We start from the raw sequence: 27,422 nt of genomic DNA, 5'->3' as shown, positions 1-27,422 counted from the left end.
TTGCAGCCCCAGGGCCCTGCTGGGCCCCCCCGGCCGGTGCTTCGCAGGGTGCTCGTCCTCCCTTGGAATTATCGGCTCTGAATTGCTGTCGGAGGCACCTGGTGCTTTGATGCTCCCCCAGATCTACATAAGCCGCAGATACCGATGCAAAGGCACGGGCAAAATACTTCACACTTCCAGCACTTGTTATCCCTAGCGCGGGGTGGGAGGGAATGGGATCTGAAAGCATTACTTGCAATAGCTGACGCTCCAAACAAGCCAGGCAGATGCTTTGGTACCCGATACAAGGCTCCCGACCATGCCCTGGCCATTGCGGGTCAGAAACTCATAGCAAAAAGCAGCAGCGAGGCTGAAACCAGCTTGTTTCAGCCCAGGATGTGCAGCCCTTCGCCAGGCTGGCACCACTGCGGTGGCACTGGGACACCCGTGGGTACCAGCACCGTATCCCCATCCAAACTTCACCACTGGGTACCACAGCAGGACCCTGCCCAGTAAAGGGAGCGGGTACCAGGTCTCAGGGCATCCCATGGTAAGGACAAGCAGCAAGCTGCACCTTAACCCTTCTCAGTACCATAGAAGTAGGTAAAGCGGGTGTTGCAGTTGTGGAAGGGTATTTCAGGAGAGTAAGAAGAGCAAAAGCCCATCCTTTCCCAATGCAACCCATTCACCCAGGATTACATCGGCACAACTCTCCCATGCTCGAGCAACCATCACATTTTGATTAGGACAGAGCAGGAAAACAAGCCCCATCACTGAAAACAGACTTAAATCATTGCAAACATTCCATAAGTCTGCCATATATGTCTTCCCAAAACTGACTGGCTTTGGATGAATTCGTATCAATACAGTTTAAACCCAAATCTGCTGCCTCTCAAGGAATGGAAGCTGGAGGTTGCAGTGATGGGCAGGACACACGGCTCTGCACAACATCAGCCCCACAGCAATCTATAGTGCCATTTCTATCCCCAAACATGAATGCAACAGGGAGGAGCAGCCCCAATAGTGATCACAGCTCCTCTCTCCTCATACCAAACCCCAGCTGCTGGGTTGGAGTTGCAAGACTGATAACACAGCACCTGAGGGCAACAGATTTGAATCGGTTCCCATTAAGGTTTCAGAGAAACACTTCATCTTATCTGCAAGAAAGGCAAGTTTATCTGCAGCAATTGCTTTGCCTCGGCTTCTTCTGTTACTCATTAGTAAAGGCTTGTGTGTCATAATGTCACAATTGAGCTTAATTAGCAGATATTTAAATGCTATCTGCCAAGAGGGAGCTGGACAGACACTCATTGTCCTTTAGGAAGCCTGAAGTTCAAGCCCTGGCTTAATATGCAATTCTCCTCCTCAGATGCCTCCGCCACCATCAGATACCACCAGCAGCACCACTCTAACACAGCCATGCAGCACTGTTAGAGACTGCTTCAAACACAGTTATTAAACCACGCAGAGACCAGAAGTACCTGCTCTGGACACCCAAATCGAACAGTCCCACAGTAAAATCACTGTCTCAGATGAGAATTCCCCTCTCCGAACCAAGTAGGTTTATTCCCAACCTCCCAGTTAAACCCTGTCTTCCCCCAAAGCCTTGACCCTGCTAAAAGGAGGAGAAACAAGTGCAAACGAGCATTAAAGATCCAACATGGATCAAAATCCCAGCAGAAAAACCATAGTGAAGCACATACCCATAAGCTGGAAGAGCTCCAGTGTTCTGGGAAGCAGGAATTGCAGCACAGGACCTAGAGGCCCAGTTTTTGCCCTGGGAGGGCAAGAGAAGGCAGTTCAGAGGCAGGGACCCTCTGTGCAGTGCTTAGCTCCAACTGAACTGATTTCGAGTGCTTCCACCTGCACCCTGAGCCCTGTCCCTCATCAGGAAGGGTGAGAAAAGCAGCATCTGGATGGGTTTTGCTGAGTATTTCTGGAGGCAGACTCAGGGCACACAAATCCCCTGCATTGACCATGTACTTATTACACGTGGGACACACACAGATGCTTTGCCAAGAGACTTTGAGGCATCTCAGCCTCTGACTTGCAGGGGAAAGCAATAGCACAGTGTTAGCTGAAGCTGTACTGATGGCTTTTCCCACAACAGGTTGGCAGTTTGGTGCTGGAAGGAATAAAGGACAAGGAAACCATGTTTATTGCATTCATCTCCATACCAGGAGACTCCAAGTGATTTTTATTTCTCCCTTGTATTGCATTTCTGTATCTTTTACAGTATTAAAATGATTAACAAAGGCATGAAACTGGAAACAAAAACAATCATTGAGAGTGTCTCCTCTGGCACTCTAAGGCCCATCATCAGCTGGGGCTGTGCTTGTGTATTCGCACCCATAGGGAGGCTGAGGCTCCGTCCTTGTAACACACATTCCAAGGGAATAAACTGCCTTTCCCGGGAAGCAGGAAGGCACTCAAGGCATGGGCTACTGTTAAGCCTGGCTGGTGGGAATCCTCAAGACAAGGTCCTGGTGCTTCACTGGATAAGCACTCTCAGGGCACGTGCTTTAGATGTCCATGTCAAACTGCTCTTCCTCACCTGCTGAGAGGAAGAAAAACCACCAATGAGTCCTCAAAGTTTCACATTAAATACCACAATACGATTGAAGAAACAGCTCTGTTTCAGGAATGGGGCAGTTTGGTCTTAAAATTACCATTCAGCCATCAAGTTTGATATGAAAACCACTGCGTACAAGCAAAATGGAAGCTCTGTCTGTAGAGGGGATCTTATATACAGAGGCAGCAAAGATGCCCTTAAAATAGTTCATTTCTACCCCTGGATCTCCTTGTAGAAAGTAAAGAATAACAATCACTGGTACAAACATCTGTGACCAAGACACAAAAGCACATTTCACACCTGCTATCCAGAAGCTGTTACCCAGGTTGGACAGGATGCCAACGTGAGCAGCAATGATCTATTCCCTACCCATGGCAGGGGGTTGGATCTGGATGAGCTTAAGGTCCTTTCCAACCCAATCCACTCTATGATTGTTCATGAGCAATACTCACCTCTGTTGCTACTATAGAGCCTTAAGTGCACAAAGTGGCCAACAAACTGTTCTCCTGCAGACTAACCTCCACCTTGCTCTCATCCACACCTGCAAGCTTCTGCTGAACCCACTAAAGCCAGCAATGGATACTGGATCAAACAGCTCCAAAGCAGGTATTAGAGCCTGGCTACATAAATGGAGCGACCTCATACACCTTGGTGTCAAAACCAGGCAGCAGCAATTAACAGCTCAGGCTGATATTAAAAGCCCCGAGCAAATCCTACTCGGAATTGTAATCTAATCTTACTCAAAACTGCAAAGCAGCTGCAAAACAGTCCAGGATAGAGAGAGGCAGCAGCAGCTGCACCCATTGTCCCACCACTGATCCAGCAGCAGTTCCCTAAATGCTACATGAATGGGAATTAAGTGATTACAGCAAATAACATCTGAAAGAAGACACAATCCTGGGACCACAGCAGAACCTAATCCTTGAGAACCCCATCACCTGGTAACACCAAGCACATGGATTTGACCAGAGGTTCTCAGGGTACCGACCACAACTCATAGGGATTCCTGGCTCCATTCCCTGTGTGAGCTCTGGAACCAGCACTGCACCTCAGCGGTGTTTTTGCACACACTGACCTGCATTTGCTTTCTCATCACAGTTTTGGACATGGTTGTTCTCGATCTTCAACTCCTCCACGTTTGGGCTTGTAACGCCTGGAATGTCGGGAAGGTCGGAGGGAGGCGTTTTGGCAACTGGGGAATTGCGGCATTCCATCAGGAACTTGCGGTCATAAATCATCCTGGTACCTGGGGGGAGACAAGAACACTGTCAGCTGCTGGTGTTCTGCACAGAGTACAGCTGGGGGTGTAAAGCAACAGCAGGAGGCACATTTAAAGTTATTTAGCACTTACTCTGTTCATTTTATGCTACCTTAGAGCAAGCCACATGCCATTAACACTGTGTTTGCTAAGAAAAAGTGTGAATCAGGTACCTGAGTAATAGCTCATGCTGCAGAGAGCACACAGCTCCAAACCCCAGGCTGCACACAATAAATCCAGCCCCTTCTATCTCAAGGTCACAGCACTCCCCAAAGGAAACGGGAGTAAAGTGAATTCAGCTTCTGCTCATCAACATAACAGGCATTTCTGAGTTGTCAGGGGCTGGGAATTGCAGGCAGAAGCACGCAGGATGTGGCAGTGCCTCCCCATGTCACTCTGATCACTGTCCAGGAGTTTGGTTTTGGGTACCAGGCATTGGCTGTCCCAGTGGTCATGGATCTCTTCCACAAGGCTCCAACACAGGCAGTTGTTACTGTCTGTTTTCATGGGTAACCAGCCCACTCTCCCTTCCCTGTGTAGAACAAGCCAGTGCATTACTTTGAGCCTCCACATGGATTTCTAGGAACACCGCTGGACTGAACAGCCTGTTCCTTATAAAGGAATTGCATTGGAAGACACTCAAAAGCCACACACAGAAAAGGGAGCCCTCCAAACCAACCACAGCCTTAACCCACGAAGTCCTGGAAAGCAATTTGTTCTTCCCCAGGAAGAAGCTTGCAAACCCATTCCCTGGATCAAGCCCGTACTGCTCTGCTCCTGTTCCAGCCAGAGGGAAAAGCAGCTTCTCCTTGGGCACTCCCTGAAAAGCATTAACTAAAAGTACACAAGCACAGGCAAACAACCTCCCCTTAACATCCGTCCTGGAACATTAAACTCACTGGATTTTGAAGCATGCCTATAAAATAACATAACTGGGTACCAGAAATGAGTTCCCAAAACGCTGAAACCCTTTTTCACTACATGAGTTTTGAGTTGCTTCCTTAGATCCAAAGGCAGGTCTAACCCAGCACGGACCTGTGCTGCAGCAATGAGGTGCATTGGAGAAGGCAGGCAGCCAGGCTGTGAGCTGTGTGACATTCCTGGGAGGCTCGTGGAAGAGAACAGGGCTTCCCAGAACTGCAGCTCATGTACAGAGGATCAGGAACACGGTTCAAGGGCTTCCACGCCTGGTTCATGTTCCTGACAGTCACATGCCAGAGTGAAGGAAGCAAACAGCCTGCAGACCGGAGCAGGATACAGGGCCATACATGGGCTCCTTCCATCCTAAAGCTGAGCTGATAGCAGCTCTCCTCCTGTTGTATGGGACCTCAGTGAGGATTTCCCAAGCTGATCTACACACGTGCTCCCCTGCTCTTCCCAAGTCAATGAACTTGGCTGATAGATGCACGTAACTCAGCATCCAGCCGCTGCAGAGTATCACCTTTTCAATAGCCTCCAGTCACCCAGCACTGGCCCCAAGCCCTTTTTCCATCACTCACATCCCCTAGTGCTGCCTACAGCCAAAGGGATGACTCCAGGGATCACAATCCTCAGTTCTCCTCTGAAAGCAGTCAGAGGGTTTGCACAACAAACTTGGTTTGCTTCTTTCTTCTGATTCTTCAGATTTAACCTTCTGCTTTGCACGAAGTTAGGACTTTCAGTGGGCTGCAGACATTGAATGTTTGGAAGAGGACCTAAACCGAGCACTTCTGAAACAGGAGATGATTTTTACATGCAAAGGAGTAACGCAAAGTATTCAGTGAGCAGAAAACAGATGAAGAGAGGAAATGAGAAGCTCTCAAGTCCAAGCTGGCTCCAGCACGCTTGAAAGTGACACTTTAGAGCCTTAATCTGGGGAGTTTGGTGTGAAATGTATTGGTAAGGTTTTCATGAGGGCTCTTCCAGACTACACAAGATAAGGAGGTTTAAACCATCCCTCCTCCTGGCACCCAAACCCGGCACCTGAAGGCAAACAGGCAGCACCAGCAGCACACGCTGTCCCCAAACAGCTTGAGCTGGGGCCAAGCTCAAGCACCACAGTCACGGGAGTGCTGGGGACGTGCCAGCTACGCACACCCGGACGACAAACAGGGCTTGTGCTTCTCCTCCTGCTCTAGACGTTCATTAACTCCCCAGAGACAGAGAGATGATATAACCCGGGAAGGCTCATTACGCTGCACACTGTTAATTGCTCATTTCTGCTCTGTTACTCAATGAATAGAGCTGAGGAAGTCATTCTCCATCTTCCACTGTAATTACTGCAAGCGCTATTGAAGTGCTTCAGCCACTTGCTGCTTGCAGAGAGAGAACACATGGCAAAACCAACACAAGGACTTCAGTTGCTTCTCTCCACGAACCCCAAGTGAGTCAGAAACACCACTTCCCCCTTCGCTCTGGATGTTAACCCCTGAAACACTGTTTGTTGGACACCAGAAGGTCTAAGGGGCGAAGAAAACATCCTTCACCACCTCCCATTCAGTTTGTTCTTCTGGCTGAGGTTCAAGCACAGTTTCATCATTCCTGCTGCTCACACTGATCACAGAGGGAAGGGGGGGAATTCTTAAAGGTATGGAAAAGATTAGCTCAAAGCAGCACTCAGTGGGAGCACGGGCAGCTGGAAACACACACAACTGACCCAGAGCCATCAGCTGGATGTGTCCTGGAAGCCAAACACTCAAAATCAACACTCGAGCAAAGGGGACACAAAAGCTTTTAGATGGAGGAGCCTGTCGGGCTCCACTGCAGCACGTGGAGACACATGAGGTGCAGCAAGATAACTGCTAATCATACACGCTGCACATTGCAGCCCCCCTTTGCTGCCTCCACTCCCACAGGAGGTTTGTTCTGCTTAGTTGAAGATCAAATCCCTACAAGATCGCACTCCTGGCAGTGACACACGCAGCTGCCGGGGCTGCAAAACACTTGTACCGAGGACAGAGGGAAGGGACACGATGTTTTCCTGCAGCAGCGCACTTCCAGAAGGGAGATAAAGGAATAAACCAAGGAATAAAAAGGCCCCAGGGTTTGCGTATCCCAGAGGAAACGGCAAATATTAGACATTAGAATTAATACATAACCTGGATAAGAGGATGGATTTGCTCCCAGGAGCAGCACCCGCAGCCTCGTTTCTCAGCACAGACACCCAGGGGATGCTGTCCCACCACAACAGAAGGTGGGAGCCACCCCGGGCTCCCTTGGTCCTATTCACAGCACAGACCCAGCACCCAGGGAAAAGCCAGACCCCGGCCCGGGGAGCAGCAAAATGAACACCCCCAGCACCAAGTGAGCCCTGCAAGGAGAGCACCCACAGTGCTGCTGCCTGGACAGGCTGCCCCCCATAGCATCCCCAACCTCTATACCCCCCCCCAAGGGCGAACCGCAGTCAAAGGGGGAGCCAACCCCATACCCCCTTTGAGGAAGAGCCCCCCAAACCTCACACAAAGCAAGGGACACCCTCCCCATGCAGGTCCCGCTAATGGAAGTGAGACCCCCCCAAAACACATAAGGGCTTCCCCGTCCCAAACAAGGGCCCGTCGGTTCCTTATGCCCCGTCCCACCGCTCACCGCCCGGCGTGGTCCCGAAGACGGTGCCCCCCGGCGTGGTGCTGTAGTCGCCGGGCGGCAGCGGGGCACCGTCGGGCAGGGCCAGACACTTGCCGGGGGCCGGGATATCGCGACTCGGCGTCTGGCCCTGGCAGCAGCGGCCCGACATGACGTCGGCACCAGGACCTAGACGTGCCGGTGCCGCTGGTGCCGCTACCGCCGCCCTGCCCTCCCCGCCGCCGCCGCCGCCGCCACCACCACTACCGCCCCTTCCGGCTCACGACATACCCCTTCCGCCATGGGGCGCGATGGGAAATCGCGATAAAGGCGTGACAGTGGGCGTCGTCTATTGGGGAGGAGCACGGCGGGTGTTAGTGCCCCCCTGGTCGCCCGTCGGTTCCTCCAGCGCTTGTGCCCCCCCAACCCGTTCCTTCAGGGGGTGCGTTGCCCCCCGACCCATATCGTGCACCCAGCGCCATGTAGTGACCCCGCAGGGGGATGCTGACAGCGCTGCCCCGGTCTCCTCCCGACGGAGGTCACTGTTTCCCCCCCCCCCACACACACCCGGTTAGCGACACCCCGCCTGCCCCATGCAGCTCGGGTGGCCGCTGTGGTGGGTCCCGGTGGTCCCCGTGGGAATCCTGCGGGACAGATGTCAGCCCGCCCGGGGGGCAGACCCCCATCCCAAATGGTTCTGCCACCTCCGGGAGGGCAGGCAGCAAACGGGGACCGGGGGACACACGGCGCCTGCACATGTGTCCCGCACCCCCCACATCGCCCCCCCGATGGGGCGGTGAGAAATAATGGTGTTTTTCTTTAAATTGTATTAAATAAAGCGTTTAAAGAGGCGCTGCCGTGCGGAGGGAGAGCGGCGAGGACGGGGGGGGGGGGTGCGCTCCCCAGGCTGGGCAAGGGGAGCACCGGGGTGCACAGGGGTGATGAGCCCTGACACAAAGCCTCTGAGAGCATCCTTGGGCAGCGCAGAGACCCCTCAGCACCACCACGCTGCTCACAAGTGTGATGAGTGCCAGCAGCTCAGCCCTGCCTGCGGATGGAGGGAGAAGGGGTCATTGTGGGATAGCCGGGAAGCGGGGAGCCAGCTCGGGTGCCAGCAGCGTTTCGGCACCGTTTGGGCTGTGCCGGTGAAGGCCGGGGCTGTGGCAACGGCTGTCACTGTCAAAGGGGTTTGGAGCTGCCAGGAGGTGGTGGGATGCAGGGTCCTTCCCAAACTTCACCATCATCCCGGCTCCAACAGATGGAGCTCGGCCGCCGCACGCTGCACCGGACCCTGAACCAGGAGCAGGACACGGTGTCCTCCATCCTCCCCTTCCTGCTTCGACCCACGAGTGACTGCCCCATCCCTGGGGATGAAACCTCATCCCTGTGGAGCCGTGCTGCAGCCCTGGGGTGCTGGGGCGGACCTGAGCCCGTTCTCCAGGATGGCATCTGTATGGAGAGGGACACTTGGAGGGCTCTGCTCCCCAAAGACCCCCGGGATTACGGGCAGGCTGCAGTGCCCACAAGATCTCCAGGGGCCCTGTGGTGCCAGGCGGGCAGCACTCACCCTGTGCCGGCTGCTGAATCGATCACCGGGAGCTGGGGCAGGAAAAGAACATATCCTGCCCTGTGGAATGACATCAGCCATGACCCCCAACCCAGCGAGGCGGCCACGGCCGTTTCCTCCTCCTCCTCCTTCCAGAGAATGGACCATTACGAGGCCAAGGAGCCATAGGGAGGTCAGGGATCAAGGGCACATCCTGGCTTCATCAGGGAATCTGCCCTCGGTGCCTTGGGGACCCCCGGGTGTTGGCAGGGACTGGCTGCAATAATGGGGGGAAACCCATTTGAAATCCCACACAATGCCCTTTCTGGAGGTGCCACTTCAGGGACCAGGCCCTTTCTGTCCCGCAGGGATGCTTCTCCATGCTGTGACCGGCAGGCATGTCCCCATTGGTGTGTGTGTGGGGTCCCATGCAGCGCTTGGGGTGCCCAGGAGACCCCAAAAGGCTGCAGCAGAGCTGGGCGGTGTGAGATGGACAGTCCCTAGCCTGGACCAGGGATACGGATGCTCAGTTCTCGCTGCCTTTGCCAAGCTCTGTAAAGGCAAATCTCCAGCTTATGGCGGAGAACTTGTTGGAAGCCACAATGTCCTTCCTGGACTCCACTGATACCATCTCCCTATGGAGATACCTCCCCAGAAAGCAGTTGGCACCGAGCAAGCGGATCCGGGATGCACATCCCAAAGCCCTAACAATGGCCTTTCCTCCTCCTCTGTCTCTGCCTCCCATTTCCCACATGCTCTGGTGATTAGAAATCAAGATGCCAAGAAGAAGGAAAGGGAAAACCTCCTGAATGCAGGGAAAACCAGCTCCGGGCAATGGATCAGTGATGTCCAAGGGAGGCAGGACCCCTGTGCCGCCTTTCCCTGGGCAGGAAAGCCCTTCATCATCGTCATGGGATACAAGGTTATCACCTTATTGCCTTCTAAAAGGGGAGCTTCTTGGAGATATCCATCTCTTCACTCTCTCACCAGCAATTGCAGCATCTTTGCTACTCTCCTGGTTTAAATCTCAGGTTAAATCCGGGTTTAGATCCCAGGGAGGGGAATCTGACTTTATAGGCCATGAAACACTGAGTTTTGCATTGGACTGTTGCAGTTGCTGATTGCAGAGGGGTTTGCTGCAGGCAGGAAGAAGCTAAACCAAGGGGAGGATAAACCTCTGCATGATGGGCAGCGGGATGGGTGCTTCCATCTCCCCCATCCATCATCTCCCTGTCTGCATGGGAAGGCTCCATCTCCAGCTCAACCCCATCTCTCCCATGGCTGGAAACCCCATTCCAGCCCCACAAAGGATGGGGTGATGGTGGGTCCCCCGGGTGCTGCTGCTGCCCATCGCAGTGACCCCGCTGTTGAGGATGTCCCTGTGCTGTGGCATTTCCACCCCATCCGTGTTTACATTCCCCACGGATTGCCTGCGGAGATAAGGACAATCCCACATCCACTTTGCCCGCCCAAGGGCTGTTTGTGCAGATAAAAGTTGCCCCATAAACAAGCCCATCCTGCCTGTGGGAAGTGCTCCTCTGCCCTGCCCTCACAGGAAAACCCTCTTCAGGGCTTATAGTGTCCCCAGTGTCCCATTCCCTGGGCTCAGGGGCACAGAAACAGAGCAAGGGGAGCAAATGGCACCGAGTCAGACCTCCAGGAGCTGGGATGAGTCTCTGGATCAGGAGGGAAGCCTTTGCTCATCAGCCACATCATGCCCTTCACATGGCACCCTGCATCCCTCTGCTGCATGGCATCCAGCTCCAGCCTGCTCCATAGATGGGGCTGGAGATGGGAAGTATTCCTGAGCAATCCATATGGATCCCCAGGGCAGAAGCAGGCAGGTTCCCTGCTGCCCTTCCTCCATGCTGTAGGAATATGGGCCCAAGGAGAGGTTTCCATCCACTGCCTGCACTGAGAGCATCCTGCCCTCAGCATCCTGCTGTGCTGGGTCCCTCTGAACTGAGATGCTCAGGCTGGGCTGGGGCTGAGCTGCTGGTTTGGAAACAGGCCTTGAGTTTCTGCCTCCTCCTCCTCCTGCTTCCATCACATCCCCCATCACATCCCTCCTCATCCATCCTCTGGTCTCTCCCCAAATAAAGCAGTTGGGAATCACCCAACAACAAGCTCCGGGTGGGATGTGAACTATGGCTCCATGGAAACACCCGCTTGTGCTCTATGCCAGGAGAAACGGATGGGCTGGAGGCACTGAGGGTGCCTGGAGCTGTGTGGAATCCTGCTCAGCTCCCACTCCAAGGGACCTGGAGCCATTCTCCATCCCGGTGGCCGCTTCTCCCATGAACTCCGGGATGCAGCCAGTGGGGAGGAACCTTTTCCCCATTTGCTTCCCTCAAGAAGGAGGTTTCTGGGAAACCTAGAGAGGGAAATCAAGAGGAATACACAGGTTAAAAATAGCCACCATGGCATGGGAGCCACCTCGGATCCAAGGGGAAGCGCTTGACCTCCTCCTCCTCTCCTTGTTGTTGTTTTCCACCCTGCAAACACCATGGGCTGGAAGCAAACACATCCTGAGGGCTGAGCCCTCACATAGAACCATAGAATGGTTTGGGTTGGAAAGGACCTTAAGCTCATCCTGTTCCAACCCCCTGCCATGGAACACCTCACATTAGACCATGTCACCCAAGGGCACATGGGCAATGGACCAGGAGGGGACCGGGATGCTGGGAAGCAGGGATGCTGCTAGGGATAACTGTGAGCTTGAGAGGATGGTGCTGGGGCAGAGGGGATGGGGATGCTCCATAGAGGCAGCACCGAGGTAGCTCCATGGAGCCATGGGTCCGCTTGGGATGCTGACACTGGAAGCCACATCCCTGCCTGGCTTCACCCAAAACAGCTCTTTTCACCCCAGATTAGGGCCAGACCCTCACCCTCCTGCATCGAGGAGGAAAACTACCCTTGGGATGCTCCTTGTTTCCTTGGGAAGCTCTGCCTCTCCGAGCTTTCCTCTCCGGTGTTGTTTTTGCTGCTGACGTGTTTTTCAGGGCAGTTTCCACACTCTTTATGAAATCCCTGCTGATGTTATTGCCAACCTCTCCCTCCTTCCCCCCCAACCCCATTCTGCTTTAGCAATCTCTGCAGGGCAAACAGAAACCATGGAGAAGGTTGTGGAAATGTCTCAAAGCTCCTCGCATCCCGGCACGAGGACTCGCGCTTCCCTGCGGCTGGAGGGAGATGGGAAAGGTTGGAAACAAACCCCTGTGTTCCGAATGCCAGAAATTGGGAATAACCTCCCTGCTGCCGCCGCTGGCTTTCCCCACAGCATCAAAACCAGCTTTGTTATGGGTTTGACTGGTTTATGATCTGAAAACAGAGTTGCACAGGGATCTGGGGGGCAGGAGAAGGACCTGAGGTTGCTTTAGCGTAGCCTTTGACACTGGCTGGATTTCAGCATCTCGATGCCCCTTTCCCTAATTCTCACAATTCTGCTGTAGCCTCGGGAAGAGCTGCAGCCCTGGGATAGCTGAATAGCACAGGATCAGCCCCAGAGATCCAATGCCTCCATCTCCAATCCGGTGGGAAGCGATGCTACCCACCACCAGAGAGTGAACAAGCTGCGTTCACTGTTTCCCACCCCTCCAGCCCTCCCAAAACCACTGCGGGGTGCTCCAGGAGACAGGATCCCACCATCCCTGCCCATTCCCATCCTTGGCACCCTGAAGCCATGTGTCCATAGGGTGAAACAGTGTGGGAACGGGCTAATAAACAAGGAATGGCGTGACCTCAGCCCTGCCTGCGCAGGCAGCCAGAGCGGGCTCTGACCTTCTCGGTACCCAGGGTACACGCTGCCTCTTTCATCATTATCCATGCATTTACTCCCAGGAGCTTCGCTTGGAAAACAGGATGTGAGCGTGTGAGATGGCCACTTGCCCTCTCAAGGAGCTCAGAGCCTGCCGGGATGCTCCCTTTGCCCTGAGCTGGGATGGACACTGGGATAACCCCTCTCAATGCCTCTGGGGCAGAGGAGCTGCTGGTGTGTGATGGGTTAGAAGCTGCCCCAGATGTAAAGCGCAAACCCGGCTTAAAGCCCTGGAAAAGCAGGATGAATGCTGTTGAAATGCATTGCTGGGATATATGGAACATGTTTCCCTTCGCAGTACAGTGGGATATGGAGCATGCTTTGACTAACCCACACCCTAAACCCATCAGCGTGCATGAAAGCCAGCGAAACAGCACAGTTTTAATGTGTTTTATTGTTCTGACACAGGATTTTTCCCTTCCTGCTGTTGTCCTGAGCCCCGGCTGATGCTCTCAGAGCTCTCCTTGCATTTACCAGGGAAAGAGTTTCTATAGAGTTGGGAGTTTATGCACAGCTTCCTCCAGCCTTCCCGGGACAGGCAGTACCCAGCGGGTTAAAGCTCCATCACAGCGTGTTTATGTGCTGACAAGGAAACATGATGACAGATCATCCCAAACAACTTCAAAGCGAGATTTGTGGACCTGATATGGAAACTATTCCTAAAGTCTCAGTGCTGAGAGCATTAAAGGCAGCCTCAAGCCCAGCCTGGCCCCATGAACATAGGGCTCCCTCCAAGGGGATTTGGGGCTAAACGATGCTCCTTGAGCATCTCTTGCTTAGGCAGAGGGTAGAGCATCACCTCACTCACATCCTGCGCTGTCCCCATGGCTCTGGGTGGGTTCCCTGCACCCAGGGCAGCCCCATCTCACCATGGGGCTATTCCAGCCCCAATAGCAAGAGGGGCTGGGATGCGGCTCCATCCACCTGGGAAGCATTTAGGGATCAGGGAGGGATGGGGAGGTGCTGGGACCCTGGTGGCAGCCAACACTATGCGGGCAGCCCTTGTTCTGGTGCAGGTAGTGGTGTGGCGAGGGCCCTGAGCCCATGTGGGTTTGCTGCAGAGGGGGTGTCTCACCAGCCCTGTGTAGCGTTTTAGGGTGATGTGGGTCCATGGGGTCTCTGTGCAGGGCTTGGCGCCCTTGTGCTGGTGAGGCTGTTGGGGTGCAGTGCCCATCCCAGCGGTGCTGGTGCTCGCTGTGCTGGTGAACCTCCTCTGCTGCCCTTTGCTCTGGGCTGGGACTTGCTCCAGTGCAGCTCCGGCTCTGGATTCCATGGATGGGCAGCGCTTTGCGACACCAGCCTGGTCCCAAAGGGGCTCTGGCCCTGAGTGTTACTGGTGCAAAGTAACTGCATCTCTCCAGCCTCTCCCCTGCTCCGCTCCCTGCACCCATGGGTGGACAGAACCCCCTCCAGTGCTCTGTTGGCAGGTTCAGTGCAGTCGCTTGTCCTGTGTTTGCTTCCTGACCCTCTCCTGCAATGGGGAAGCTGAGAAGTGCTTCCCTGAAGGTGAAAAGGGAGATCCCATGTCCCTGCCATTGCTGTGATGCTGCGGTGATTCCTGCTGTGTGCTGGGTTTTATCACTTGCTCTGGAACGGCGGCTCTGCAGCCGGAATGCCAGGGCACAGAGCAAGATTCCCAGCTATAAAAAGCTTTTCTTTCATCCTAGTGTGGCATCAGCCTTGGCAGAGGCTGAATGTGCTGCATTTAATGCTGCCGGGAGGCAAAGCTGGTGCCTGCCTGCCCTCCAGCCAGCTTTGGTGAGCTCAGAGATGCAATTATGCATTGAACATGAGGGATGGAGGATTAAACCGTCCTTAATACCTGAGGTGGCAGGGCATGGGAGCTTGGGCAGGGGCTCTGATAGCAGCAAAGCCCCTTGCCCAGGCTCCCCTCTATCTGCTGAGTGCCAGGCACTGATTTATCTGCTTTACCTGTCTGGGATCAGCCCTTGGTGTGGGGGATTAGAGTTAGAACTGTATGTGTGAACCTGAAACGCTCCATGAGTGTGGCTGTGTGCTTGCAGCCTGCCTGGGGTGGATAAGGCTATGGGACAGGGATTAAACAGTGCAGGGACTTTACATCCACTTAGGCAGGAGTGGCAGCGTGTGAAAGCTTTGTGTGGGATCAGGAAGGTGATTTACACCTCACACAGGCTCACCCTTTAGCTGCTATTCAAAGCCACGTTGGATGGGGCTTGGAGCTACCTGATCTACTGGAAAGTGTCTCTGCCCGTGGCTTAAGGATGAGCTTTAAGGCCCCTTCTAACCCAAACCAGGCTGGGATTCTGTGATGCTTGAGCTGTCTCACCCCTCTACCATGTCCAGGCAGACCTTGTGTCCCCTCTGATGTGCCTGGGACCACCTCAGGAACCCATTCCCTTTCTCCAAACGGCACGAGGATCTCCATGTGCTTCCCTGCACCGCGTGTTCCCTGCATCCTCTCTCTTCCTAAGAAGCAGGGATCTTCCCTAATCCATCCTGACTCTCTCTCTACATATAAAGAAGTATTTTTAAATACCCATTGTTTATCCTGCAGCAACAGCCAAAGGAGCTGCTCTGATCTGGGGTATAAGCATAGTTTCCCAGCGATTTCTAAACAACCACTTGACCTGTTGGCCAGCACTTCCCCACGAGGGCTCTCTGGCCTGGATCTGCCTCCCCATTCCATGGCAGGTATCAGGAATCAGCAGTTCTGGCCCATGGCAGGGTTGGGCAAGGGATGAGGATGCTCTCCCTGGTGACAGCCCTGGGCTGGAGGGTGCAGATGGGGTCTCCAGCACCATGGGGGCTTGGGTCAAGCCTCTGTAGCAGCAGGGATGGGGCTCAGGGCTGTGCTTCAGCTTTTCCAGCTGTAAAAGTGGGACAAAGATACCGACCATGTTATTTCCCCTGCCCTGATGGAAGGCCTGGGACTCTCCCTTCCTTTCCTTGGGAAGGGGGAGGGCGCCGGGCTCTGCTGTCTGGGAGCAGGAGGAAAAGTCTCATGTAAGAGCCAGGAGAAGGCAGCAGAAGTGGTGCTTGGATGCCTGCTTCGGCTGTGTCTGCTCCTCGCTTTGACTGCAGCGGGATATCCCTTCCCTCCAGTGCACGGTGGGGTGGGAATGGGCTGAGAGCACCGTGAATACACTGTGGGAGAGTACACTGGGTCCTGCAGCCCCTTCAGTGCCCAGGAGCCATGAACAGCCTGGCTCTGCCTGGTGGGCATGCATCGGGTGGCCAGGGAAGTGGAGGTGAGGATGGGAAGCAGAGATGAGGATGGGAAGCAGAGGTGAGGATGGGAAGCAGAGATGAGGATGGGAAGTGGAGATGAGGATGGGAAGTGGAGATGAGGATGGGAAGCAGAGGTGAGGATGGGAAGCAGAGGTGAGGATGGGAAGCAGAGGTGAGGAATGGAAGTGAAGATGAGGATGGGAAGCGGAGATGAGGATGGGAAGCAGAGGTGAGGATGGGAAGCAGAGGTGAGGATGGGAAGCAGAGGTGAGGAATGGAAGTGAAGATGAGGATGGGAAGCAGAGGTGAGGATGGGAAGCAGAGGTGAGGATGGGAAGCAGAGGTGAGGAATGGAAGTGAAGATGAGGATGGGAAGCAGAGGTGAGGATGGGAAGCAGAGGTGAGGATGGGAAGCAGAGGTGAGGAATGGAAGTGAAGATGAGGATGGGAAGCGGACATGAGGATGGGAAGTGAAGGTGAGGATGGGAAGTGAAGATGAGGATGGGAAGCGGAGATGAGGATGGGAAGCGGAGTTGAGGATGGGAAGCAAAGGTGAGGAGGGGCAGCCACCAGCAGGGTGATGGCAGAGCTGGGCATCCTGCCCTGGTGCCTGGCCTGTGCCTGCTCCACAGATCCCGGCCCAACGCCCTCATTATCCCTGGACATTCCCAGCGATGCTCTTTACACCTCGGACACAGAACCCAGCCGTGCCCCCGTGTGATGCTGGTGCTGGGGTTACATGTGCGGCCACACCGAAACGACGCCAGTTTTCCTGCTCACATCTTCTTTGTGCTGTTCCACTTGAGGGACAAATAGCCCCTAAATAGCAAGGCCAGGGCTTGACCCAAGCCAGCAGTTGATGCCAGGGCTGGGAGCTAAACCGGGTTGCATCAAACCCTCGTCTGAGTGCTTTGATGAACCAAAACAGTCTTGTAAAGCTCCAGCTTGTAAACCCGGGGCTCTGTTCTGCTCACTCATGAATGGGAAGAAATGCCAAGTGGATAATTTTTTACACATCCTTTTTTTTTTTCCCCTCTTTGTCAACATTCCCCCATTTGGCTGAAGCTTCAAACTCCCATATTTGGAGAGCGCCTGTCTTAGAACTTCCAGTATTTGTATAAATAGCTGATAGTGAAAATATGACCCGCTCCTGCCCAGGGGCCCGCAGGAGGAGCGGAGCTGGGCACCGCAATGGGGCTGGAGCAGCCCAGTGCCTCCCAGTTTGAGGTGGCTTCCCAGTGGGAGAAAGGAAGAAGTGTGGGGGTCCCCAGAACACTCGCACCCACCCAAAGGTCTGCCCATTCCCCTCCATCAGCCAGGAGGAGGTTTGGGCAGTGGGGAAGTGAAATAGTGACTGAGATGTGCTGCATGGTGTGTGTTGGAGTGGGGCTGGCATCTCACCATCCCTTTGCTGATGTCGGGGGGACCGAGGTGTCATTGTCCCCTCCAGTGACAGCCTGCGGAGAGCCTGAGCATGGCGAGGAGTGCATGGGTTTGCTCCAGTAAAGTCCTGGGCACAGTGAGGGGCTGGAGCTCATGGTGAGGGGCTGGAGCACACAGTGAGGGGCTGCAGCTCACAGTGAGGGTTGGAGCTCATGGTGAGGGACTGGAATGCACAGTGAGGGGTTGGAGCTCATGGTGAGGGGTTGGAGCTCATGGTGATGGGCTGGAGCACACGGTGAGGGGCTGGAGCTCATGGTCAGGGACTGGAATGCACAGTGGGGGGTTGGACCTCATGGAGAGGGGTTGGAGCTCATGGAGAGGGGTTGGAGCTCATGGTGAGGGGTTGGAGCTCCTGGTGATGGGCTGGAGCCCACGGTGAGGGTCTGGAGCACACAGTGAGGGGTTGGAGCTCATGGTGAGGGGCTGGAGCACACGGTGAGGGGCTGGAGCTCATGGTGAGGGGCTGGAGCTCATGGTGATGGGCTGGAGCTGATGGTGAGGGGTTGGAGCCCATGGAGAGGGGTTGGAGCTCATGGAGAGGGGTTGGAGCACACAGTGAGGGGCTGGAGCGCACGGTGGCGGGCGCACGTCGGGGCTGCCGGAGCGGAGCGGGGCGGGCCGGGGGTTGCCAGTGGCGGGGGGAGGCGGTGCCGCAGCCCGCTCCTCTTTCATTGATCTCCGGAGCGGGGCCGCCCGGAGCCTTTAAAGGCTCCTCCTCCAGCAGCGTCCCGGGGAGCGGCGTGGAGGGGAGCCCGGCCCCGCCGGTCCGCCCCGAGGGCTGCTGCGGGCTGCGGCGGCCGCGGGGTGCGCACGTCGGGGCGCAGCGGCCGAGCCCCCCGCCTCGGTCCGGCGGAGATGAGCCCCCTGCCCGCGGGCAACGGCAGCGCCTGGGGGACGGCGGCGCTGGGCAGCGGCGGCAACTGCAGCGGGGCCGCCAGCCTGAGCCGGCAGTGGGTGCTGGGGGCTGCCCTGAGCCTCACCGTGCTCGTCATCGTGGCCGGTAACTTGCTGGTGATTGTGGCCATCGCCAAGACGCCGCGGCTGCAGACCATGACCAACGTGTTCGTCACGTCGCTGGCTTGCGCCGACCTCATCATGGGCTTGCTGGTGGTGCCACCGGGGGCCACCATCCTGCTGAGCGGGCACTGGCCCTACGGCACGGTGGTGTGTGAGCTGTGGACCTCGCTGGACGTGCTGTGTGTCACGGCCAGCATCGAGACGCTGTGCGCCATCGCCGTGGATCGCTACCTCGCCATCATGTCCCCGCTGCAGTACGAGGCGCTGGTGACCAAAGGCAGGGCATGGGCTGTGGTGTGCCTGGTGTGGGCCATCTCTGCCTTCATCTCCTTCCTGCCCATCATGAACCACTGGTGGCGGGACGGGGCGGACGAGCAGGCGATGCGCTGCTACGATGACCCGCGCTGCTGTGACTTTGTCACCAACATGACCTACGCCATCATCTCCTCCACCATCTCCTTCTACGTGCCCCTGCTCGTCATGATCTTTGTCTATGTCCGCGTCTTCGCCGTGGCTACGCGCCACATCCAGCTCATTGGCAAGGACAAGGTGAGGTTCCTGCAGGAGCCCCCCAACCCCAAATCCAGGAGCAGCCGGCGCAGGCGTCCCTCCCGTCTGCTGGCCATCAAGGAGCACAAGGCGCTCAAGACCCTGGGCATCATCATGGGCACCTTCACGCTGTGCTGGCTGCCCTTCTTCGTGGCCAACATCATCAAGGTGTTCTGCCGGCCAATGGTGCCCGATCAGCTCTTCCTCTTCCTCAACTGGCTGGGCTACATCAACTCGGGCTTCAACCCCATCATCTACTGCCGCAGCCCTGACTTCAGGAGCGCCTTCCGCAAGCTGCTGTGCTGCCCGCGCCGCGCCGACCGCCGGCTCCACGCCGTGTCCCAGGACCTGCAGCGCTGCCCCTGTGCCTTCAGCCCCCGGGGGGGCCCTTTGGGGGTCAGCAAAGCGGCAGCCCCCGGGGAGGATGGCAGCGGGACGGAGGAGACCAGCCTGTCCCAGGGCAGTGGCCATCGGCTGCAGGGCGCCCAGACCACGCTGTGCTCACAGCTTGATGAGTAGGTACCGGTGGGTACTCGACTGGGAGGCTTCAGGGGAGCAGCCTTTTGGGGTGCAACAGAAGGGCTGTTGATGGCAGGGGCACGGTCTGATGGTGCAATGAGGAGCTGGAGGGCAGGCAGACCGTGGGGTGCATGGGAATCGTTGCCCTCTGCCTTTAGGTTGCCCCAAAGCCCCAGTCCTTTCTCTGGGCTGCAAAACTGGGGTTCTGCTCCTGCCTTGTCTCTTCCCAAGGCTGCCAGGATGGGGTCTGCTGATCCAGGGTAAAGAAAACACGCTGGTGGTGAATAGGGAAGCAAACCAGCTGAATGAGTCCCAAAGCTTGACATTCCTCCCCTCCCTTCTCCCTCTTTTTGCTGTTAAAGAAGGAAAACATGGGAAATCCCTTTGCAGTGACGCAGCTGGGGCTGCTATTCCTGTTGTCATGGGTTGCTTTGCCCTCTGACAGAGTGAAAATCTGGGAAGGGAATCTATTTTATCACTCTCTGTCGGCCCCGCGGGTGGGAGATGGGCTTCCCATAGCCGCAGTCAGGGCAGAGCAGGCAGGGATGCGCCTGTGCTGTGGCTCTGCACCCTCACATGGACTTCCACACCCTCTGCAAACTACAGGGAGGGTTTCCCCCTCCTCTGGGTTTTGAATTGTTCTGATTCCTGTGGGTTTAAAGCAGCTTTCTCTGGTCTAAAGCCCTTCCTGATGCCCGAGGGCAGGAGAGGTTCCTGCCAGCACGCACGGGCAGAGCTGCTGCTGGCAGAGAAGTGCAGGTATTCCAAGGAAGGATTCGCCCGCACTGGGAACATGGGGTGCTCAATCATGGGAAGGGGCTGGGCTCCTCACACACTATGCTCTCCTGTTCAAGGTTTGCTGGCAGAGAGACACCAGAGGGTCCTTCCATCTGACTGGGAGCAGCCGAAAGCCAGGAAGAGCGTGAGTGCAGTGTGTGCTCCCAGTGCAGTGTGTGCTCCCAGTGCATGTGTGCTTCCAGAGGGATGCAGGGAGCACTTCTCCATCCCTGTTGCTGTGTTCAGCTCACGCCATCGTCCCTCGCAGCATCTCCTCTGCCCGCTTTGGCTGCTGCCCTCCCTGGGGAGCAGCCCTTGGCCAGCCTCAGGCCGCTGCCTGCCCTGGGCACATGAGCCTGGCGTCAGCATTGCTGACACCTCCTGCTTTAACCCCGGGTGCTTTAACCCTCCTCAGCTTCCTTGGCTTGTGTACATCCCCATCCATACCCGCTGCTCCCCTTCCTCCCGGGGCTTTGTGTCGCTGTCCGCAGGGTGATGCAGCCTCATTGAGCCCCATGGGTGATGCTCCATCACCTCCCACCCTCTTCCTGCAGGGCCGGGCGTTGCGGAGGGGATGGAGGAGCAGCGCTGGGGGTGACGGCGCTGGAAGGATCCTCCGGTGCATGGGGAGCAGAGGGATTCTCCCCCGGGAGCGCTCGCGGTCACAGCAGCGACCAGGGAGCTGGCTCCTCTGTGCTGTTGGTGCTGGAGAGCTGGAGCCAGTTGGGAAAAGGCTCCTGAGCTGCTCTCCAAGGGGCAGCGCAGCCTTGGGGACGTGCCTGTGCTCGCTGTGAGGACAGGGACTGGCTCCCATCTGAGGTGTTTCCAGGCTGGAAGCAGGACGTGGTGGATCTGCTCTCTGGAAGGACAAAGAACCCCGATCATCCCAGGCTCAGGAAGCCCATCAGGAAGAGGAGAAGAGCCTCTTGCAGGCACAAGCCCATTCCAGGGTCTCCATCGCTGCATTCCCAGGGCTGGGTGCCTTTAGCAAAGGAGAAGCACCGGAGAGCAAGGGGAGCTCCGAGCATGGGGAACTGGGCAAAACCTGTGGTTATGCTCCTGTCACATCTCCTCCTGTTTCCACCTCTCTGTTGGGGGCAGATATCCCTGGTTTTGTGCTGTTCAGGGATGGGTGGATGAAGCTGGAGGAGCAGCGTTGGAGGAGGATGGTTTCCTTCCCAAAGCCTGGATCTGGGTACAAGGGGCAGCAGGACAAGGGCTTTTACACGGAGGTTGAGCTTCAAACCTCCTTGTGCTGCCAGGGCAATGGGGGACCACAGCAGGGCCAGCGCATCCCTGGGATGCTGCGGTGGGAGCAGAGCTCAGGTCCATGCACAGACGGGCTGTGCCCACACCGGTGGCTTTGGGGATAATGTTCATTGTAAATATGTCACAGTGACTGTCAAGTTTCCCTCCTGTTTTGTCTCCCCCCACCCTCTGTGTGAAATAAACCTTTGGAATTCTGCGATGCCTTCGGATCCATGCCAAGCACAGGGATGCTTTTTGCCATATGCCGTTCCCAAGGTTCTGGGGTGCATCCCGGGGCTGTAGCAGGGAAAAGCCATGCTCCAGCCATGCCCCAGCTCTGCCACATCTCCCTGCACCCCAATAGGACATGCACAGCACCTGCCAGCCTGGGAATGCACCAGGACATCGGCACCAGCATCCCACCATGATTCCAGAGGGTTTTGTCCTCTTGACTGGGAGAGGCAGAGAGCCCCGTGCTGGTGATGCCTGGAGCAATGGGACACCCCATGCACCCGCAGCACCCTGAGCTATGTGCCCTGTGCCATCACCCGGCACCAGGGAAGCCCCAGCTCCCACATGGAGCCTGTGGGATCCAGCTGCATCCCCAAGGACTACAGTGTGTCCCCGCTGGGATCCCCCCTTGGCATGTTTTGCTTTTCATACCCAGCAAGGATGAAATCACCAAATAAAGAGAAAAACGAAGCTTTTGGTGACTGTTTCCATTTCAGAGCCACCAGTTTGGTGGCTCTGATGGTTCTTGTGGGCTGGTCCCTTATCCTTGAGCACAAGTAGGTCCTGTGTGTCCCCATCCTCCCTGAGGTCCTCTCAGTGACCTGCTGAGGGGACACAGCCCAACACCAACCCAGGACCTGCTCATTAGCCACTGTGTTAATGAGAAACCCCCCAAACCACAGGCAATACCCAGGGCAGGGGGTGAAGGGGGGGTTATCCCAAGGAATGGAGGTCCCCAGGTCTCTCTGCATGTCCTGGCAGGGCTCATGTCCTCTCCATCAAGCCCAGATTGCTCAGGTGGGTTTACTTGTTTGCTGCAGGTGCTTCTGGGTGCAGTGATGGGGAGGTGAGTCCATTGGTCCCCAAAAGCACCTGAGCTGCATTCCCAAACCACACCTCCATTGGCACCCCCCCAGATCTATATTAGCAGCAGGAACTGGGTTCAGGTACTTGGTGCTGCTCTTTTTGGCTAGGTATGTGCAAGGATGGGCGCTGTGGTCTATATGGGGCTCCCTCCAGCACCCCATCCCTGTGCTGGGTTGTGCTGCTGGATGAACCACCCATGCAGGCTTGATGCTTATGTGGCATTTAGGGCCTTTCAAGAGCTCTCTCAATGCTAAATGCTTCCCTGAGGCTTTAGCTGCTCTGTTTAGTGCTGGGAGGGTGCATGGAGCGTCCTGAGCTACCTCTGCTTATGGTGCTCCGCTGCTGCAGGGAGGCTGCTCATCCTCTTAGAGCTCATTCTGTGTGTAAATGCATTTACCTGGCTTTTCTTTTCCCCAGGGGATGCATTAGTGGCTGGGAGGTTTTATTCTTCACTTAGCAATGTTATCCTGCCTGCGTGCTGCTGCCCTGGCTCCGGGCTTTTGGGAGTGCTGCAGAGTGCTCCAAAGTCATGTTTCTTCCTTGTGTTTCTGCTCCAGAGCAGCCCAGCACCGTTTCCTCTGCTGTTTGTTCCTCTGGAGCTGGTTCCTGCTGATCCTGGTGCTGGATCCACTGTGGAAGATGGGCAAATCTTCTTACTTATCCATGTCGCTGTCAGACGACAGACAAGTTGTTGCCTTGTGGGGTACGGAGCCGCATGTTCCAGGCTGCTTTGATGGGACCTGGAGGCAGGAGTGACCACGGGGATGGTGTCTGTGCTCTTCAGGCAGCAGGGCTGGGTGTGCACAGTGGGATTCCCTCTTTCCCATTGAGTGTGAACCTGGGAAAGCCTCTCTGGAAGCTTGCACATAAATGATGCTGTGTCCCTGCAGGCTGCCATCGGGGCCCGGACATCAAGACCTGCGTGTTGGAGGACGATGACTTCTTGGAGCACTTGATCCTACTGTGAATGGTGAGATCTGAGGCTTGCCAAGGAGCCCATGGCCCACGATGGGGCTGGCTGATGGCTGGGTCTCTACTTGGCTCTGCAGATCTGCCTGGAGGCTGATGCCAAGGATAAGATGCACATGGTGGCCGCTGAGTCTGAAAACACCTATAGAGACCTGATGCCGGTGCCTATAGCGGCGCTGCAGCCCTCGGTGCTCCCCATGGTAAGGGCAGCCCCTGCCCCATAATTGCGCTGGGGTTGGGGGGTCTCTGAGCTCTGGCTCTTTGCAGATCAACCTCCAAGGCCTGGAGCTGGTCCCTCCCATCATCTTCATGCTCCAGCATGGATCTGGGCCTGTTTATCTCTGCGGGGAGCGCATCACCCGTGAGTGCTGTGGGGCTGCAGTGGGGATGCTCCTGGGTACCATGATGGCTTCAGTGGCAGCTCCTACCCTCAAAAGGGCTGCTTTGCCCTGGGATGGAGGGATTGCTGGTCTGTGGGGTGGGTTAAGGGCTTGTTTGTGTTCATTGCCTCAACACAGTGGTCTGTGCTGGCTCCCTGCTCCATCTCTGCAGCTGTGGGGTCTCTATGGGTTGTTTCAGGTCTCCATGGGGCACTTGTGGGTCCCTATGGGACAGTTGGACATCTCTATGGGGCACTCACGTGTCTTTATGGCTGATTTCAGGTCCCTATGGGACATTCAGGGGCCCCTTATGGGCACTTGGGGGCTCTTGTGGGCCACTTGGGTGTTTGTATGGGTGATTTGGGGTCCCTATAGGTCAATCTGGGGTCTTCATGGGACACTAGGTGATTTCTATGGGCTATTTGGGGTTCCTATGGGGAACTTGCCCTTCCCTATGGTGTGGGGTAGGATTGCTGGCTGTGTTTGAGCCCAGGAGGTTTCACCTCTGCTCCTGCTCTATCTCCTCTCCCCAATGGAAGATGATGCTGGCTCCGAAGCCCATGAGGAAGACGCAGGCAATGAGGATGATGATGGAGCATCACAGAAGAGCTGCATCTTGGAGAAGGCCGGGAGTGGATGGTGGGACTGTGGGGACACCCTGTGCCAGGAGCTGCAAGTGCCTCATTCCGAATGGGACAGATCCTTGCAGAGGGTCACAACCTGCCTGAACTTTGAGTGTCACCTCTTGTCTCCTCTCCTTGCCCCCTCCATTCCCACCATATTCCCAGAAATGCTCTTTTTTACCCGCTTTTATTGCACTAACAATTGGAAAGCGCAAGCACCTTGGGGTTGGTCTGAATTCCTGCCCCAGCTCTGTCCCTCTCTGCATCCTCTTGGGAAAACCTATTCCATATATGCAATCCCTGCAGTGCTGTGGGTCATGCTGCTGACCCATGGGTCTGGGGGGCCAGAGGTCCCAGTGGGGAGCTGCAGCTGATGCCTGATGCCAGCACAAGGGGGTTCAGAGGGTCTCCCATCCCCAATGTATATAGATGAGGTTTGTTTCCCCGCCACCTCCTCAGGGGGAGGACACGATGCTCTGCACAGCCCCGGCACCAATTATCCTGCGAGTTCCCATCTAATGGTCCTTTTGTTCCCATCTGGCCATCGCCTGTTGGGATCAACAGGGCAAAGTTGTGTTGCTGCTTTGGTGGCATCCAGGGAAACGCAGGCAATAGCTGCCCCTGATGAGCAGCCACTGCAGTAATGTGATTAAAACTCCTAATGGAGAAAATTGCCCCAATCCATTATAATTCCGCTGTTAGCTGGCAGCGGGGTTGGCTTGTAAGGAGATTGACTTCACATCGGTGGGCTGGGAAGAGGGAGCACACGGGGCTGTCTTTATTCTCCCCACTTATACCAGAGAAAGCTGCGGGGCTGAGCTGAGTGCTGCGGGGGGAAGGATGCTCTCGTCATGTAATGGCTTGGGAGAGGCTGGAGATGGGCCTGGGTGACACCAGCTCCAGCACGCATGGGCTGCAGCACATCAGCCGCTGTGCCTGGGCACACAAGGGGGCAGGATCATAGAGCCATCGGATACAGGCTTCGCCTCCTGCAAGGCAAGTGTGTGCCCTGAGCCCCTTTCCCTGTGTGCGGGTTTGGGATGTGCCCTGGGATAGGGAGTGGGAAGCGGCTGCTGTGCACAGCGCTGAGCTCTAGAATGGGAGAGGGAGGGGAGGGAAACTATATGGGAGAGCAAAGCAATGGCTTAAAGCTGCCAGAGGGGAGGTTGAGATGAGCTCTTAGGCAGAAGCTCTTCCCTGGCACAGGGTGCCCAGAGAAGCTGTGGCTGCCCCATCCCTGGCAGTGTTCAAGGCCAGGTTGGACACAGGGGCTTGGAGCAACCTGCTCTAGTGGAAGGTGTCCCTGCCCGTGGCAGGGGGTTGGAGCTGGATGAGCTTTAAGGTTCCTTCAACCCAAACCATTTGATGATTCTGTATTGAGCAGCTTTTCCCTGCCCTCGCCTCACTCCCAGCACTCAAGACTGAGTGTGCTCCTTGTAGAGGGAGGATCAGAGCCAAAACCATCACCTATTTCTCTGGAACAAGTGATTCCTGCTTATTTTCCCCACCAGCATCACCTCTGGGACCTGTCATTGCTCAGACCCCATCACTGTGACAGCCCAGGGGGTGAGGGCTCTCCCTTGCACCCTGCTGCTTGTGTTGAATGTGTCTTGGGGGGGCTGGAGCATCCAGCCCAGGGGTGTTCTGCAGATCCTGGTAATGGGAGAGCAGGGATAAAGGCTGATGAATTCATTACTCCTAATGCAACACGCTGTTAAGTGGAAAGCTGCCAAATTCATTAAGACATCTCACCCTTGGGAGCCTTGTAAACGCATGGGGTGAGGCAGGCAGGGTGCATGGGAATTCATCTAGGACCTCAGTTAATGCCAATGTGGGCTGTGGAGCTTTTTGGGGGCTGCTGAGACACATTACAGACTGGGTGCAGCTCCCCAGTGGGTTTTGGTCTCACTAGATGAGGTACGTGAGGGTTTAAGGGTGAAATAGCATCTGGCACAGAGATAAATAAACAGGGCAGCAAGCCCTGTGCCGGGAAAAAGCAGGAGATAACACATGGAAATAGCCCAGGAAATGAAAGCTGGTCTGGGGTGGGTGATGAGGATTCAGTGGCAGGAGGGATGCGGGAGCAGGGATGGGATCCGGAGTGAGCGCTGTGTATAGGGATGGGAATGGTGCTGCCTGCACTCCTGAGAAGCATCCTGGGAAAACAGGGACCTGCCTTCCAGGAATGATCTAAGTTTTGCCCCCAAGTTTCCTCCTTACCCCCCATCCCCTTCCCTTCACAGCTGATTATGTGCATACCTGGTGTTGCATTTGGCAGGACGGTGCTGGGGTCTGTGACAGCGCCTCGCTGAGCCCCTGGGCTGCTGCTTGAGGAGAGCCTGGATAACGTGGTTATGGGGATGGATGAGCGGGATGCGGGCGCTTTGGGGCGGTGCAGATGTGGCCGAGCCTCTTCATTTCCTCATCCGTGAATGTCCTTTTGCATTTCCAGAAGCATCAGGAGCTATTTTCCTGCTCAGCTGCCGCTTCCCTTTCCCTGCTGCCGGAGCTGCTTCTCGCACTGGCTGCGTTGGGCAGAGCTGCAAGCGCTTCCTTGAAAGAGCTGTTGATGAGACCACATCTCGGTAAGTGCCATCCCATGGTCAGCCCTGATGCTTTTCTCCTTCTCTTCTTCCTCCCTGCTAAGCCATAGCTGCTGTTGAGCCACGGTCTATCCCTCCCTCCCCATCAGCATCACCCCTTTCCTGAGCCTGATTTTCTTTCCCCTCCATAGGAGCCTGCAGGACAAAGCCGTCATCCCAAGGAGCCTTTCCGGGTGTGGGGAAGCGGGGGGCAGCCCTACAAAGCCACGATGAGGAGCAAGATGTGCCCCATGGATACCTGAAACCCCTCACTGGTGTATTTTGGGGTGCTGAG

General features: G+C 55.9%; 2 protein-coding genes and 1 pseudogene across 3 annotated transcripts; 2 read left to right on the top strand and 1 right to left on the bottom strand.

Annotated features, from left to right (window-relative positions):
* Positions 1-2,134: 2,134 nt before the first annotated feature.
* On the bottom strand, positions 2,135-7,641 carry EIF4EBP1 (eukaryotic translation initiation factor 4E binding protein 1). 2 transcript variants are annotated; one of them, XM_030509989.1, is made up of 3 exons: positions 7,374-7,641; positions 3,627-3,797; positions 2,135-2,533 (listed from the first exon to the last, which is right to left on the bottom strand). In XM_030509989.1, the coding sequence occupies exons 1-3, from the start codon at positions 7,519-7,521 to the stop codon at positions 2,502-2,504; spliced, it is 351 nt and encodes a 116-aa protein (XP_030365849.1). In that variant the 5' UTR covers positions 7,522-7,641; the 3' UTR covers positions 2,135-2,501. The 2 variants fall into 2 exon arrangements, with proteins under 2 accessions (XP_030365849.1, XP_030365848.1); XM_030509988.1 differs by having other exon boundaries at positions 2,135-2,536; positions 7,374-7,621.
* A 10,579-nt stretch (positions 7,642-18,220) lies between these two features.
* Positions 18,221-19,450, top strand: ADRB3 (adrenoceptor beta 3). The gene has a single exon (XM_030510284.1). The coding sequence runs from the start codon at positions 18,221-18,223 to the stop codon at positions 19,448-19,450; it is 1,230 nt and encodes a 409-aa protein (XP_030366144.1).
* A 3,762-nt stretch (positions 19,451-23,212) lies between these two features.
* Positions 23,213-27,361, top strand: LOC115618573 (annotated as a pseudogene).
* Positions 27,362-27,422: the final 61 nt, after the last annotated feature.

Source organism: Strigops habroptila, chromosome 21 (assembly GCF_004027225.2).
Source record: "Strigops habroptila isolate Jane chromosome 21, bStrHab1.2.pri, whole genome shotgun sequence".
Classification (NCBI taxonomy): Eukaryota; Metazoa; Chordata; class Aves; order Psittaciformes; family Psittacidae; genus Strigops; species Strigops habroptila.
Note: the sequence above shows the minus strand (reverse complement) of the source record. Positions and strands in the feature narration are given on the sequence as shown.